This window comes from Argopecten irradians, chromosome 1 (assembly GCF_041381155.1).
Source record: "Argopecten irradians isolate NY chromosome 1, Ai_NY, whole genome shotgun sequence".
Classification (NCBI taxonomy): Eukaryota; Metazoa; Mollusca; class Bivalvia; order Pectinida; family Pectinidae; genus Argopecten; species Argopecten irradians.
The window spans coordinates 69,851,730-69,870,408 of NC_091134.1; the positions used below are offsets into that span (position 1 = coordinate 69,851,730).

The window sequence follows — 18,679 nt, forward strand, 5'->3', positions numbered from 1 at the left end:
TATAACATGATATGATATTGTTAGTGTCTATTCAAGGTTTCAATGAAAGCTTACTTTATAATGGTGACTTAACATTCTTTTTTATGTTTTTCCCTTACCATATGTATGCAGCTTTTGTTCCATATAATATCATGATATTTTTTTGTCTTTTGTAGCTTTTGATGAAATGTTATATGATGGTGCAGACTACTGTCATGATGAAGGAATACTTGTTGTCACAGAAACTGCTGTTGCCGGGAGCAACAACAAAAACCAAGTTGTAGTTGACGTGCTTCCATCCAATTCTTCAACCAATCAGAGTGAAGAAAACAAACCTTTGTTGGACCTGATGGGCGATAGTTGTGGTATTAGTAATGTGTTAGTTGGTACTGAGAGACCTTTAAGGACGCCAAACATGAAAAATAGGTCACTGTCGCCCGCCACAGAATCTCTTGCTCAAAACAATGCCTTTAATTGTGACTCCAATTCAGTGCTCAAAGATAAATATGTCGGCCAAGGGGCCAAGCCAAAGGTCAAAAACTTATCCACTGGATCTCAAGTGACGGAGGTGAACGTTTCCTCTGCATCAGAGGAAAGTGGGAATTCTGAGGTGAACCATAGTCCAACCATGAATGGTGTGATGCGGACAAGTTTACATAATGAAGTAGAACACATTATGAAATATGATGAGGAGAACCGATGGGCGGATCGTGCCAATTGTGGTATAAAGTTTATAGACGATGACAACGATTACAGTAAAACCGTGGAGACAAACCATGAAAATACAGTAATTTGTGATTCAAGTCAACTAACACCAACATCTAATCTAACATCTGAACATCAAAAACGGTTGTATCTGGCAGCGTCAGAGGAACTGCTGAAGGATGCCGGCAAGGGTGTACCAGAATTATTATTTGACCGGAGAGAAAGTGTAGATTCCTTAGCGACAGACGATAGTGTGGATTACATGGATTCACACATGAACCTAACTGATAATGGGAGTATAACAAGTAGTCCGTCATATTCACCAAAATCACACTCATGTACTTTAAAGTCCAAAGATTTCTTCAGTGATGATGGCCCCGGCCTCCACAGGGATCCATTTTCTGTGAGCACACCTGACTTTGAAATTAATCACAGTGCTTCTTTACCTGCATCTCCTATCCGGAGAAGTCCGAAAGGGGACTCTCCAACACGGAAACTCCGAGAAGAAGTGCTGAAAAGCAAATGTAAACATTATAGTCCGATATTCAAACGGAAGTCAAAGTACTCTACAGCACAAATGGAAAGTTCTGATGAGGACTTATCATCATCTGTTGAAGAAATCCGTTTTTCTCACAATTATAAGAATTTAGAATCATTCCAGAAAGCTCAATTTAAACAGAAGGTAAGTTTTATAAAATTATTTTTTTGTATTTTTTTTTCACGGCAGCAATGATAGTTTGTCAATACAAAAGATTTGTGTTTGAATAATCTTTTTTTTCTCATAGTTATTACGTTAAATAAAATGTATTTGAGAACTCAATGTACTGGTAACTTCTATGTTTCAACATTTTTTGAGGGAAAACATGTAAGGGTGATACCCTGTACAGTTTCCATAGTTACAGAGGATTAAATGTTTTTATTTCCATAGTTACGGAGGATTAAATGTTTTTATTTCCATAGTTACGGAAGGTGAGACGTAAGAGTGAAGATCGATCAAGCTTCCCACAGATGGGTATGCGTCAATTTGTTATGCACAACAAGGCACCTCTGTGGAATGAAAACAGTCAGGTGTACCAGCTCGACTTTGGAGGCCGGGTCACGCAGGAGTCAGCTAAAAACTTTCAGATAGAGTTCAGAGGTCGACAGGTAAGTGTGAAGTGTCCAGTCAGTGAGGATGGTGCTGGAAATTTGACAAGCAGTTGAATTTGTACACCAATGCATTGTTGATGATCTCATTTGAAAAACATTCTGATATTTACATGACCTGGAATAAGAAAAATACTCATTTCCTTGTAATTCAATGGTTATCTGCCGTAAATATTTAGTACCATGATGGTCCCTGGTTATATATGTTAATTTTTCATTATATTCAGGATAACTTACTGAAATATGAGTACCGTATTCGACCCAACAAATATCCAGGTGCTGGGAAAATTGAAATAAATAAGAGGGTGTTAAATAGAACCAAGTTTGGACTACATAAATATATTGTAGAAAGTCAGCAGTCAATCATTTTGCAAAAGAAACCAATAAAAAAAGCCACACTTTTCAGCCTGACTTTGATTCAAGGTCAATGAAATTGAGGCCTAAAAAAGGTGGAGGGGCGCTTATAAGGAAGGGGGTGCATATTGGGACGAATACAGTAGTTACTTCAGGCGGTAATTCTAGGTGTGAGTTCAATACACTCAGCAATTCATTCTGTAAAGGAAAATAGGAAACAGACTGGACTTGGCTGTTGTAGGTTTTTCCTTGGGCAAACAATTTACTCAGAATAAAATATTCTTCTACAGACTGAGATGTGTAATAAATAAAATAAATTGTGAAAATTTATAACTTTGAATCCTACTACTTCATGAATAATTCAGAAAAGATATTTTACTCCCTAGGTTATGCAGTTTGGACGGATAGACAGTAACGCCTACACACTGGACTTTCAGTACCCATTTACTGCCATTCAGGCATTCGCTGTTGCTCTGGCTAACGTAACTCAAAGACTCAAATGAAAAGACTTAAACACCAGACTACTCACCATTTACCCTGTCACAGGAAGTGAATATAAGCTCAAAAATGTGACCACTCAAAAACATTTACCCTGTCACAGGATGTAAATAAGATCAAAAATTTGACCACTGAAAAAGCTGTCATAGTAAGAAATCCAGGTTGAGTTCTTATGAAAGGAGTGTGCTATATGCTTCCAGTTTACAGATTTTAAAGTGTAGTCTGTATGAAGTCAAGCAAGCTGCAGTATGGCTGATTAAAGTGAATAGAGACTGGAGTCGGTCCTTATAATAGAGAGCTTGTTGGGCCTGGATGTTAGGATTAACTCAGTGGATTGTTAGCCAAAAGACACATGGGTTGAAAAATATCAGGTCAGGCGTCAACAAAACGACAGCCAAATACGAGAATATTTACCTGTGAAAAATAAAATAGTGTGTTGGAAGGGAAGTAACTCTTGTTAGGAACAATATTTCCGGTGGGACTGAAGCATGTTGTAAAATGAAAAACTTTCAGATTTTGATTTTGTTTACAACCAAATTATCATTTTTTTACTCTTTGTTAAAACCTTTACTATACAGATGAAATTGTTTCCACTGAGATTTATATTTTATACATCATGGCTGTGCTCCATGTAAAGTTCAGGAGTCATCATACTTGTGGTCTCTTATAAATTGTAATGGAAATTGATTTTCTTAGCAAACACCAAAAATATAATTGATAAAATTTAAGGTAAAAAATATCAACATTAATTTGTTGTTACTTATCCAAAGGAAAACTTTATTTTTATTAAAGATGCTCCACCGCTGACAAATGGTATTTTTTCTCTATCTATTTTTCTTCAGTTATAAATGTTTCTAACTTTACACCATTACCACCACTGAAAAGTTTGAGCTTTCTATTTTACTTCAAGATAAAAATATTCAAAATAATTGAATGCTTCCCGAAAACATGTTCTGTGGCACTACATTTTTGTATTTCTTATATAGAATGAAGAACTGGTTGCACTTGAACCACAAGTAAATTAATTATCTTATAATATTTTTTGTGTTAGTTAGACATATTCATTTTGTATACACAATTTAACCCCAATTATTGTTCAAATGAAGAGTATCATTTATGCTCTGTCGGCGATGGAGCATCTTTAAAAAAACTAAGGAAACAATTTTTAAAAGAAAAAAAAAAAACAACAATCAACCATTCCAAGTGTCATTTTAGAATGATATGATTTTCCCTTATATGAGATGTATTACTGTTATTTGAAGAATCCGGCCATCTCTCAGTTGAATCACCTATCGGGTGGTGTAGTTAACACTTTGTTAGGTTGTTCTAGTTTTAGGACCAAAGATTTACGTATAACATATGTTTTACCCATTTCAGGAGTCTACAATGGTTACAAACAAGCCCACCTTGAAATCCCTTTACATTGTATATATATATATATAGCTACTGATGTTATGTGCATGATATTGTAGTTTACTTACAGGGACTCTCTAAGATATTTTAATATTTGTCCCTTATAGTTGTCCAGTGTTGTAGAGCTTGGTAACTACACATATTTTTGTCCTCAAATGCAATCTAGTCAAAACCCTATTGTAGATTTAGTTTTTACAGTTGTCGTTGACGACTTATTTGAGCCAAAGTCTCGTTGCTAGTCTGTGTTTAACTACTTAACTGGTTATTGCCTGTCTGTGATAATCAATACTGCCATACAATTACATATATACTGAATACGGTTTTGTTATGTTGTTTTCTCTTTAACTTTTTATTTTTGTCATCATATGCCAAAATGTTTTTATTTGGTATATCATTTTAACCACAAATATTCCTATCAGGTTGACTAAATAAACTAATGGCCTGTATTCTATTATATCATTTAGTGTTTTTCATTCTTTGTAGTTTTAAGACATTAATTATATTGCTGATGTATATTTATAACCAGAAAAGAGGACCTATTTAACAACTTCTAGATTTAATCTTTCTTTCGTCTTAGGATGAATGTTTATTTTTAGGTCATCTGACCCGAAGGGTCAGGATGACCTATTGTCATTATGCACCGTCCGTCGTCGTACCCAGTGCGCCGTGCGTAAACTTTTCATTCAAACGACTTCTTCTCAATAACCGAAAGGCCCAGGGTACTGATATTTGGCCTGTAATATGTTGGGACAAAGGGCTACCAAGTTTGTTCAAATGAATGACCTTGACCTTCATTTAAGGTCACAGGGGTCAAATTGGCTAAAATATTTTAAACGTCTTCTTTAGAATAAATAGGAGGTCTAGAGACCTGATATTGGGCCTTTGATATGCTGGGATGAAGGGCTATCAAGTTTGTTCAAATGAATGACATTAATCTTCATTCAAGGTCACAGGGGTCAAAAAGGCTGAAATCTTTAAATGACTTCTTCTCAAGAACCAAAAGGCCCAGGATACTCATATTGGGCTTGCAGCATGCTTGGATGAAGGGCTACCAAGTTTGATAAAATTAATTACCTTGACCCTCATTTAAGGTCACAGGGGTCAAATTGGCTAAAATATTTTAAACGACTTCTTTAGAATAAAAAGGAGGTCTAGAGACCTGATATTGGGCCTTTGATATGCTGGGATGAAGGGCTATCAAGTTTGTTCAAATGAATGACATTAATCTTCATTCAAGGTCACAGGGGTCAAATAGGCTTAAATTTTTAAACAACTTCTTCTCAAGAACCAAAAGGCCCAGGATACTCATATTGGGCCTGCAGCACGCTGGGATGAAGGACTACCAAGTTTGTTCAAATGAATGATCTTGACCTTCATTCAAGGTCACAGGGGTCAAAAAGGTTAAAATCTTTAAACGACTTCTTGAAAATAACTAGGAGGTCTAGAGACCTGATATTGGGCCTGTGACATGCTGGGATGAAGGGGTACCAAGTTTGTTCAAATGAAAGACCTTTATCTTCATTCAAGGTCACAGAGGTCAAATATGCTAAAATCTTTAAATGACTACATTGTGTTGTGCTAATAGTCAGATGACCGTTAAGGCCCATGGGCCTCTTGTTCATGATTGAGATTATCTTACTGTAAAGTTAAGCAAAGTTCTTTCACATTCCTCAAAGTTAATACAAGATTTGATTGTCTCCCCTGATATCAGTAGGGTTATTACATATTATCTCCCCTGCTCTAAGAATAGGATTATTAGATTATTTCCCCTGACTTCAGTAGGGATATTACAGATTATATCCCTTGTTTTAAGTAGGTTTATTAAATATGTGTTATTGCAGATTATCTCCCTTGATATAAGTAGGGTTATTTTAAAGTATCTCCCCTGCTATAAGTAAGGTAATAACAGATTGTCTCCCCTGCTGTAAGTATAGGGTTATTACAGATTTTCTCCCCTGCTATTAGTATAAGGTTATTACAGATTGTCTCCCCTGCTATAAGTAAGGTAATAACAGATTGTCTCCCCTGCTATAAGTATAGGGTTATAACAGGTTATTTCCTCTGCTATAAGATTACCTTCAGAAAATGGAATTATATCCAGTCTCAAAATATCTTGTCAATACTTGTGTTGAGCTTGACGTGATTTCTTGTTTATATACATGATTAAAAGGCAAGACATTCCACCCTCTGAGCCACATGTGTACTGTATCAGTAACCATTCCTGGTTTGATCTGCTATTACAGGTTAAACACCGACCTCTGTCTGTCTGGACAAGTCTTTCTATACATTCAGTAAAATGTGTTCATTCTGTACTTTGGTGTCAGATTAATGTAATACCAGACCAATTGTTTATAAGTGAGTCACAAGAATACCTTGTTCTTTTTACATCACTACCTGTTGGGCATTTAGTGCAATATATCTTCATTTATCCAAGCACCATCTATCGCTGCAATAATGTATTGCCATTGTTATAAGGTCTCCCATTTTACTAAGTGGTCCTTCTTGTTACCCATTAAAAGGTTAGCAGCTATTCCCTCGGATATTCAAAGGACAGATGTGTTGGTTTGAGAGCCAACAGTTATCTCACCTGATCTTCAGGGACAGATTTAGTTTCCAGACCAGCAGTTTATATGAAGTATCTGTACAGACAAATTTTATTCTGTCAGTATTACTATGGTTCAAGGTGATTTACTAAAGCTACTGTCCATTTTATTTTAAAGAATTTACATGGGCACCCAAGATACTCCATTTTAGGGTAGTATGACCATATATGTACCTTAGTGTTTCAGAGATATCACTTATTTTCCAAGGAAGACTTTAATATCAAACACAAAACCAGACATTGTACATTCTAAATGTTTGTATAAACCAAATCAATACTGAAGTATTAATCATAAAATTGAAATTTAAGATAGAGTTATATCCCCTTAAACGTTTTCGGGTGCCATATGTACATCAATGGTATACCATATTTTCCATGACAGCATACGTTGGATGCCCTGTATCATGATTATGCCATATTTACATGTGTTGAATGTCCAGTGTATAGGTCAACGTTATTTTACAGAAGTTATCTCTGTAGATGGAGACGTTTTGTTCAGGCAGATAAACACATTAAAAGGTACATTTTTAACTAGCTGTTGTGTTTTATTTATCAGGCTTCCCTTACTTTGGTCAAGAGAAAACATCCTAGAAGGATCTTATTCACACTTATTGGCTTTCTTATAGAGCGGTTCTTGTATGAAAATTTGACTATCTGACTAAAATAGAAATAAAGGATCTTTCATCAATAACAATCATGCAGAAGTTTGACACATGTATGAAATGATAGTACATAGTAGTCCAAGTTCCTAGTTTAATGGTGGGCTAAAAATGCAAGTCAATAATATTAAATAAAGCATACAAATGCTGTTCAGAGTCCAGAGAAAATTCTTGTTATCAAAGTCAATTAATTGAGCCTTAGACTTATGAAGAGTTTCTTGGGTTTGCTTTATTTTACATCTTATTAATTACAAGGATAATTGAAAGACATGCAAGAGTATCCAGAGAAAACCACCAACTACTGTAATAATACTTAGTGTTCATACCTGGACACTTAAATCATACAACTCATGTAGTCCCCTCTCATTGAGAGACAGATTTGTTACTACCACTAATGTAGCCCCCTCTCATTAAGAGACACATTTGTTACTATCACTAATGTAGTCCCCTCTCATTGAGAGACAGATTTGTTACTACCACTAATGTAGCCACCTCTCATTGAGAGACAGATTTGTTACTACTGCTAATGTAGCCCTATCTCATTGAGAGACAGATTCGTTACTACCGCTAATGTAGTCCCCTCTCATTGAGATACAGATATGTTACTACCACTAATGTAGTCCCCTCTCATTGAGAGACAGATTTGTTACTACTGCTAATGTAGTCCCCTCTCATTGAGAGACAGATTTGTTACTACCACTAATGTAGTCCCCTCTCATTGAGAGACAGATTTGTTACTACCACTAATGTAGCCCCCTCTCATTGAGAGACAGATTTGTTACTACCACTAATGTAGCCCCCTCTCATTGAGAGACAGATTTGTTACTACCACTAATGTAGCCCCCTCTCATTGAGATACAGATTCGTTACTACCACTAATGTAGCCCCCTCGCATTGAGAGACAGATTTGTTACTACATTATGTAGTCCCCTCTTATTGAGAGACAGATTTGTCACTACCACTAATGTAGCCCCCTCTCATTGATGGACAGATTTGTTACTACCGCTAAAGTAGTCCCCTCTCATTGAGAGACAGATTTGTTACTACCACTAATGTAGTCCCCTCTCATTGAGATACAGATTTGTTACTACCACTAATGTAGTCCCCTCTCATTGAGAGACAGATTTGTTACTACCACTAATGTAGCCCTCTCTCATTGAGAGACAGATATGTTACTACCACTAATGTAGTCCCCTCTCATTGAGAGACAGATTTGTTACTACCACTAATGTAGTCCCCTCTCATTGAGAGACAGATTTGTTACTACCACTAATGTAGCCCCCTCTCATTGAGAGACAGATTTGTTACTACCACTAATGTAGTCCCCTCTCATTGAGAGACAGATTTGTTACTACCACTAATGTAGCCCTCTCTCATTGAGAGACAGATTCGTTACTTCCACTAATGTAGTCCCCTCTCATTGAGAGACAGATTTGTTACTACCACTAATGTAGTCCCCTATCATTGAGAGACAGATTCATTTCTACCACTAATGTAGCCCCCTCTCATTGAGAGACAGATTTGTTACTACCACTAATGTAGCCCCCTCTCATTGAGAGACAGATTTGTTACTACCACTAATGTAGTCCCCTCTCATTGAGAGACAGATTTGTTACTACCACTAATGTAGCCCTCTCTCATTGAGAGACAGATTCGTTACTTCCACTAATGTAGTCCCCTCTCATTGAGAGACAGATTTGTTACTACCACTAATGTAGCCCCCTCTCATTGAGAGACAGATATGTTACTACCACTAATGTAGCCCCCTCTCATTGAGAGACAGATATGTTACTACAACTAATGTAGTCCCCTCTCATTGAGAGACAGAATATGTTACTACCACTAATGTAGCCCCTCTCATTGAGAGACAGATTCGTTACTACCACTAATGTAGCCCTCTCTCATTGAGAGACAGATTTGTTACTACCACTTAATGTAGCCCTCTCTCATTGAGAGACAGATTTGTTACTACCACTAATGTAGCTCCCTCTCATTGAGAGACAGATTTGTTTCTACCACTAATGTAGCCCCCTCTCATAGAGAGACAGATTTGTTACTACCACTAATGTAGCCCCCTCTCATTGAGAGACAGATTCGTTACTACCACTAATGTAGCCCTCTCTCATTGAGATACAGATATGTTACTTCCACTAATGTAGTCCCCTCTCATTGAGAGACAGATTTGTTACTACCACTAATGTAGCCCTCTCTCATTGAGAGACAGATTCGTTACTACCGCTAATGTAGTCCCCTCTCATTGAGAGACAGATATGTTACTACCACTAATGTAGCCCTCTCTCATTGAGAGACAGATTTGTTACTACCACTAATGTACCCCTCTCTCATTGAGAGACAGATTTGTTACTACCACTAATGTAGCCCCTCTCATTGAGAGACAGATTTGTTACTACCACTAATGTAGCCCCCTCTCATTGAGAGACAGATTTGTTACTACCACTAATGTAGCCCTCTCTCATTGAGATACAGATTTGTTACTACCACTAATGTAGTCCCCTCTCATTGAGAGACAGATTTGTTACTACCACTAATGTAGCCCTCTCTCATTGAGAGACAGATTTGTTACTACCACTAAGGTAGCCCTCTCTCATTGAGATACAGATTCGTTACTACTGCTAATGTAGCCCCTCTCATTGAGACACAGATATGTTACTACAACTAATGTAGCCCCCTTTCATTGAGAGACAGATTTGTTATTACCACTAATGTAGCCCCCTCGCATTGAGAGACAGATTTGTTACTACCGCAAATGTAGTCCCCTCTCATTGAGAGACAGATATGTTACTACCACTGATGTAGCCCTCTCTCATTTAGAGACAGATTCGTTTCTACCACTAATGTAGCCCTCTCTCATTGAGATACAGATTCGTTACTACTGCTAATGTGGTCCCTTCTCATTGAGAGACAGATTTGTTACTACCGCTAATGTCGTCCCCTCTCATTGGGGACAGATTTGTTACTACCACTAATGTAGCCCTCTCTCATTGAGATACAGATTCGTTTCTACCACTAATGTAGTCCCCTCTCATTGAGAGACAGATATGTTACTACCACTAATGTAGCCCTCTCTCATTGAGAGACAGATTTGTTACTACCACTAATGTACCCCTCTCTCATTGAGAGACAGATTTGTTACTACCACTAATGTAGCCCCTCTCATTGAGAGACAGATTCATTTCTACCACTAATGTAGCCCCCTCTCATAGAGAGACAGATTTGTTACTACCACTAATGTAGCCCTCTTTCATTGAGATACAGATTCGTTACTTCCAATAATGTAGTCCCCTCTCATTGAGAGACAGATTTGTTACCACTATAATGTAGCCCTCTTTCATTGTGAGACAGATTCGTTACTTCCACTTATGTAGTCCCATCTCATTGAGAGACAGATTTGTTACTACCACTAATGTAGTTACTACCACCCCCTCTCATTGAGAGACAGATTCGTTTACTACCACTAATGTAGCCCCCTCTCATTGAGAGACAGATTTGTTACTACCACTAATGTAGCCCTCTCTCATTGAGATACAGATTCGTTACTACTGCTAATGTGGTCCCTTCTCATTGAGAGACAGATTTGTTACTACCGCTAATGTCGTCCCCTCTCATTGGGGACAGATTTGTTATTACCACTAATGTAGCCCTCTCTCATTGAGACACAGATTCGTTTCTACCACTAATGTAGTCCCCTCTCATTGAGAGACAGATATGTTACTACCACTAATGTAGCCCTCTCTCATTGAGAGACAGATTTGTTACTACCACTAATGTACCCCTCTCTCATTGAGAGACAGATTTGTTACTACCACTAATGTAGCCCCTCTCATTGAGAGACAGATTCATTTCTACCACTAATGTAGCCCCCTCTCATAGAGAGACAGATTTGTTACTACCACTAATGTAGCCCTCTCACATTGAGATACAGATCTGTTACTTCCACTAATGTAGTCCCCTCTCATTGAGAGACAGATTTGTTACTACCACTAATGTAGCCCTCTCTCATTGAGAGACAGATTTGTTACTACCACTAATGTAGCCCTCTCTCATTGAGAGACAGATTCGTTACTACCACTAATGTAGTCCCCTCTCATTGAGAGACAGATTTGTTACTACCACTAATGTAGCCCCCTCTCATTGAGAGACAGATTTGTTACTACCACTAATGTAGCCCCCTCTCATTGAGAGACAGATTTGTTACTACCACTAATGTAGCCCCCTCTCATTGAGAGACAGATTTGTTACTACCACTAATGTAGCCCCCTCTCATTGAGAGACAGATTTGTTACTACCACTAATGTAGCCCTCTCTCATTGAGAGACAGATTTGTTACTACCACTAATGTAGCCCCCTCTCATTGAGAGACAGATTTGTTACTACCACTAATGTAGCCCTCTATCATTGAGAGACAGATTTGTTACTTCCACTAATGTAGTCCCCTCTCATTCATTGAGAGACAGATTTGTTACTACCACTAATGTAGCCCCTCTCATTGAGAGACAGATTCATTTCTACCACTTATGTAGCCCCCTCTCATTGAGAGACAGATTTGTTACTACCACTAATGTAGTCCCCTCTCATTGAGAGACAGATTTGTTACTACCACTAATGTAGCCCCCTCTCATTGAGAGACAGATATGTTTCTACCACTAATGTAGCCCCCTCTCATAGAGAGACAGATATGTTACTACCACTAATGTAGTCCCCACTCATTGAGAGACAGATATGTCACTACCACTAATGTCGCCCCCTCTCATTGAGAGACAAATATGTTACTACCACTAATGTAGCCCTCTTTCATTGCGAGACAGATTCGTTACTACTGCTAATGTAGCCCTCTCTCATTGAGAGAGATATGTTACTACCACTTATGTAGCCCTCTCTCATTGAGACACAGAATTGTTACTTCCACTAAGGTAGCCCTCTCTCATTGAGATACAGATTCGTTTCTACCACTAATGTAGCCTCCTCACATTGAGAGACAGATTTGTTACTACCACTAATGTAGCCCTCTCACATTGAGATACAGATTCGTTACTACTGCTAATGTGGTCCCTTCTCATTGAGAGACAGATTTGTTACTACCGCTAATGTCGTCCCCTCTCATTGGGGACAGATTTGTTATTACCACTAATGTAGCCCTCTCTCATTGAGACACAGATTCGTTTCTACCACTAATGTAGTCCCCTCTCATTGAGAGACAGATATGTTACTACCACTAATGTAGCCCTCTCTCATTGAGAGACAGATTTGTTACTACCACTAATGTACCCCTCTCTCATTGAGAGACAGATTTGTTACTACTACTAATGTAGCCCCTCTCATTGAGAGACGGATTCATTTCTACCACTAATGTAGCCCCCTCTCATAGAGAGACAGATTTGTTACTACCACTAATGTAGCCCTCTCACATTGAGATACAGATCTGTTACTTCCACTAATGTAGTCCCCTCTCATTGAGAGACAGATTTGTTACTACCACTAATGTAGCCCTCTCTCATTGAGAGACAGATTTGTTACTACCACTAAGGTAGCCCTCTCTCATTGAGATACAGATTCGTTACTACCACTAATGTAGTCCCCTCTCATTGAGAGACAGATTTGTTACTACCACTAATGTAGCCCTCTCTCATTGAGAGACAGATTTGTTACTACCACTAATGTAGCCCCCTCTCATTGAGAGACAGATTTGTTACTACCACTAATGTAGCCCCTCTCATTGAGAGACAGATATGTTTCTACCACTAATGTAGCCCCCTTTCATTGAGAGACAGATTTGTTATTACCACTAATGTAGCCCCCTCGCATTGAGAGACAGATTTGTTACTACCGCAAATGTAGTCCCCTCTCATTGAGAGACAGATATGTTACTACCACTGATGTAGCCCTCTCTCATTTAGAGACAGATTCGTTTTACTACCACTAATGTAGCCCTCTCTCATTGAGATACAGATTCGTTACTACTACTGCTAATGTGGTCCCTTCTCATTGAGAGACAGATTTGTTACTACCGCTAATGTCGTCCCTCTCTCATTGGGGACAGATTTGTTACTACCACTTATGTAGCCCTCTCTCATTGAGAGACAGATTTGTTACTACCACTAATGTAGCTCCCTCTCATTGAGAGACAGATTCGTTTCTACCACTAATGTAGCCCCCTCTCATAGAGAGACAGATATGTTACTACCACTAATGTAGCCCCCTCTCATTGAGAGACAGATTTTTACTAATTTCTAACGATTTTCTACCACTAATGTAGTCCCCACTCATTGAGAGACAGATATGTTACTACCACTAATGTCGCCCCCTCACATTGAGAGACAAATATGTTACTACCACTAATGTAGCCCTCTTTCATTGAGAGACAGATTTGTTACTACCACTAATGTAGTCCCCTCTCATTGAGAGACAGATTTGTTACTACCACTAATGTAGCCCTCTCTCATTGAGAGACAGATTTGTTACTACCACTAATGTAGCCCCCTCTCATTGAGAGACAGATTCGTTTCTACCACTAATGTAGCCCCCTCTCATTGAGAGACAGATTTGTTACTACCACTAATGTAGCCCTCTCTCATTGAGATACAGATTCGTTACTACCACTAATGTAGTCCCCTCTCATTGAGAGACAGATTTGTTACTACCACTAATGTAGTCCCCTCTCATTGAGAGACAGATTTGTTACTACCACTAATGTAGCCCCTCTCATTGAGAGACAGATTCGTTTCTACCACTAATGTAGCCCCCTCTCATTGAGAGACAGATATGTTACTACCACTAATGTAGCCCTCTCTCATTGAGAGACAGATTTGTTACTACCACTAATGTACCCCTCTCTCATTGAGAGACAGATTTGTTACTACTACTAATGTAGCCCCTCTCATTGAGAGACAGATTCATTTCTACCACTAATGTAGCCCCCTCTCATAGAGAGACAGATTTGTTACTACCACTAATGTAGCCCTCTCACATTGAGATACAGATCTGTTACTTCCACTAATGTAGTCCCCTCTCATTGAGAGACAGATTTGTTACTACCACTAATGTAGCCCTCTCTCATTGAGAGACAGATTTGTTACTACCACTAATGTAGCCCTCTCTCATTGAGAGACAGATTCGTTACTACCACTAATGTAGTCCCCTCTCATTGAGAGACAGATTTGTTACTACAACTAATGTAGCCCCCTTTCATTGAGAGACAGATTTGTTATTACCACTAATGTAGCCCCCTCGCATTGAGAGACAGATTTGTTACTACCGCAAATGTAGTCCCCTCTCATTGAGAGACAGATATGTTACTACCACTGATGTAGCCCCTCTCATTGAGAGACAGATTTGTTACTACCACTAATGTAGCCCTCTCTCATTGAGAGACAGATTTGTTACTACCACTAATGTAGCCCTCTCTCATTGAGAGACAGATTTGTTACTACCGCTAATGTGTCCCCTCTCATTGAGAGACAGATTTGTTACTACCACTAATGTAGTCCCCTCTCATTGGGACAGATTTGTTACTACCACTATGTAGCCCTCTCTCATTGAGATACAGATTCGTTTCTACCACTAATGAAGTCCCCTCTCATTGAGAGACAGATATGTTACTACCACTAATGTAGCCCTCTCTCATTGAGAGACAGATTCGTTACTACCACTTATGTAGCCCTCTCTCATTGAGAGACAGATTTGTTACTACCACTAATGTAGCCCCCTCTCATTGAGAGACAGATTCGTTTCTACCACTAATGTAGCCCCCTCTCATTGAGAGACAGATTTGTTACTACCACTAATGTAGCCCTCTCACATTGAGATACAGATATGTTACTTCCACTAATGTAGTCCCCTCTCATTGAGAGACAGATTTGTTACCACTACTAATGTAGCCCTCTTTCATTGCGAGACAGATTCGTTACTTCCACTTATGTAGTCCCATCTCATTGAGAGACAGATTCGTTTCTGCCACTAGTGTAGCCCTCTTTCATTGAGAGACAGATTTGTTACTACCACTAATATAGTCCCCCTCTCATTGAGACACAGATTCGTTTCTACCACTAATGTAGTCCCCTCTCATTGAGAGACAGATGTTACTACCACTAATGTAGTCCCCTCTCATTGAGAGACAGATTTGTTACTACCACTAATGTAGCCCCTCTCATTGAGAGACAGATTTCTACCACTATGTAGCCCCTCTCATTGAGAGACAGATTTGTTACTTCCACTAATGTAGCCCTCTCTCATTGAGAGACAGATTTGTTACTACCACTAATGTAGCCCCCTCTCATTGAGAGACAGATTTGTTACTACCACTAATGTAGCCCTCTCTCATTGAGAGACAGATCTGTTACTTCCACTAATGTAGCCCCCTCTCTCATTGAGAGACAGATTTGTTACTACCACTAATGTAGCCCTCTCTCATTGAGAGACAGATTTGTTACTACCACTAATGTAGCCCCCTCTCATTGAGAGACAGATTTGTTACTACCACTAATGTAGTCCCCTCTCATTGAGAGACAGATTTGTTACTACCACTAATGTAGCTCCCTCTCATTGAGAGACAGATTTGTTACTACCACTAATGTAGCCCCCTCTCATTGAGAGACAGATTTGTTACTACCACTAATGTAGCCCTCTCTCATTGAGATACAGATTCGTTACTACCACTAATGTAGTCCCCTCTCATTGAGAGACAGATTTGTTACTACCACTAATGTAGTCCCCTCTCATTGAGAGACAGATTTGTTACTACCACTAATGTAGCCCTCTCTCATTGAGAGACAGATTTGTTACTACCACTAATGTAGTCCCCTCTCATTGAGAGACAGATTTGTTACTACCACTAATGTAGCCCTCTCTCATTGAGAGACAGATTTGTTACTACCACTAATGTACCCCTCTCTCATTGAGAGACAGATTTGTTACTACCACTAATGTAGTCCCCTCTCATTGAGAGACAGATTCGTTTCTACCACTAATGTAGCCCCCTCTCATAGAGAGACAGATATGTTACTACCACTAATGTAGCCCCCTCTCATTGAGAGACAGATTCATTTCTACCACTAATGTAGTCCCCACTCATTGAGAGACAGATATGTCACTACCACTAATGTCGCCCCCTCTCATTGAGAGACAAATATGTTACTACCACTAATGTAGCCCTCTTTCATTGCGAGACAGATTCGTTACTACTGCTAATGTAGCCCTCTCTCATTGAGAGAGATATGTTACTACCACTTATGTAGCCCTCTCTCATTGAGACACAGAATTGTTACTTCCACTAAGGTAGCCCTCTCTCATTGAGATACAGATTCGTTTCTACCACTAATGTAGCCTCCTCTCATTGAGAGACAGATTTGTTACTACCACTAATGTAGCCCTCTCACATTGAGATACAGATTCGTTACTACTGCTAATGTGGTCCCTTCTCATTGAGAGACAGATTTGTTATTACCACTAATGTAGCCCTCTCTCATTGAGACACAGATTCGTTTCTACCACTAATGTAGCCCTCTCTCATTGAGACACAGATTCGTTTCTACCACTAATGTAGTCCCCTCTCATTGAGAGACAGATATGTTACTACCACTAATGTAGCCCTCTCTCATTGAGAGACAGATTTGTTACTACCACTAATGTACCCCTCTCTCATTGAGAGACAGATTTGTTACTACCACTAATGTAGCCCCTCTCATTGAGAGACAGATTCATTTCTACCACTAATGTAGCCCCCTCTCATAGAGAGACAGATTTGTTACTACCACTAATGTAGCCCTCTCACATTGAGATACAGATCTGTTACTTCCACTAATGTAGTCCCCTCTCATTGAGAGACAGATTTGTTACTACCACTAATGTAGCCCTCTCTCATTGAGAGACAGATTTGTTACTACCACTAATGTAGCCCTCTCTCATTGAGATACAGATTCGTTTCTACCACTAATGTAGTCCCCTCTCATTGAGAGACAGATATGTTATACAGATTGTTACTACAACTAATGTAGCCCCCTTTCATTGAGAGACAGATTTGTTATTACCACTAATGTAGCCCCCTCTCATTGAGAGACAGATTTGTTACTACCACTAATGTAGCCCCCTCTCATTGAGAGACAGATTTGTTACTACCACTAATGTAGCCCTCTCTCATTGAGAGACAGATTTGTTACTACCACTAATGTAGTCCCCTCTCATTGAGAGACAGATTTGTTACTACCACTAATGTAGCCCCCTCTCATTGAGAGACAGATTTGTTACTACCACTAATGTAGTCCCCTCTCATTGAGAGACAGATTTGTTACTACCACTAATGTAGCCCTCTCTCATTGAGAGACAGATTTGTTACTACCACTAATGTAGCCCTCTCTCATTGAGAGACAGATTTGTTACTACCACTAATGTAGCCCCCTCTCATTGAGAGACAGATTTGTTACTACCACTAATGTAGTCCCCTCTCATTGAGAGACAGATTTGTTACTACCACTAATGTAGCCCCCTCTCATTGAGAGACAGATTTGTTACTACCACTAATGTAGCCCCCTCTCATTGAGAGACAGATTTGTTACTACCACTAATGTAGCCCCTCTCATTGAGAGACAGATATGTTACTACCACTAATGTAGCCCCCTCTCATTGAGAGACAGATTTGTTACTACCACTAATGTAGCCCTCTCTCATTGAGAGACAGATTTGTTACTACCACTAATGTAGTCCCCTCTCATTGAGAGACAGATTTGTTACTACCACTAATGTAGCCCTCTCTCATTGAGAGACAGATTTGTTACTACCACTAATATAGTCCCCTCTCATTGAGACACAGATTCGTTTCTACCACTAATGTAGTCCCCTCTCATTGAGAGACAGATTTGTTACTACCACTAATGTAGTCCCCTCTCATTGAGAGACAGATTTGTTACTACCACTAATGTAGCCCCTCTCATTGAGAGACAGATTCATTTCTACCACTAATGTAGCCCCCTCTCATAGAGAGACAGATTTGTTACTACCACTAATGTAGCCCCCTCTCATTGAGAGACAGATTTGTTACTACCACTAATGTAGCCCCCTCTCATTGAGAGACAGATTTGTTACTACCACTAATGTAGCCCTCTCTCATTGAGAGACAGATTCGTTACTACCACTAATGTAGCCCTCTCTCATTGAGAGACAGATTTGTTACTACCACTAATGTAGCCCTCTCTCATTGAGAGACAGATTTGTTACTACCACTAATGTAGCCCTCTCTCATTGAGATACAGATTCGTTTCTACCACTAATGTAGCCCCCTCTCATTGAGAGACAGATTTGTTACTACCACTAA

At 39.1% G+C, this 18,679-nt stretch overlaps 1 protein-coding gene across 1 annotated transcript in view; it reads left to right on the forward strand.

Annotated features, from left to right (window-relative positions):
* LOC138306851 (uncharacterized) overlaps positions 1-7,222 on the forward strand; it is a 92,532-nt gene extending 85,310 nt beyond the window's left edge. The window contains exons 5-7 of the mRNA XM_069247357.1: positions 156-1,366; positions 1,645-1,830; positions 2,571-7,222. Of these exons, the coding sequence (XP_069103458.1) occupies positions 156-1,366; positions 1,645-1,830; positions 2,571-2,687 (1,514 nt within the window). The 3' untranslated portion in view covers positions 2,688-7,222. The remainder of the gene's footprint in view (positions 1-155; positions 1,367-1,644; positions 1,831-2,570) is intronic.
* Positions 7,223-18,679: the final 11,457 nt, after the last annotated feature.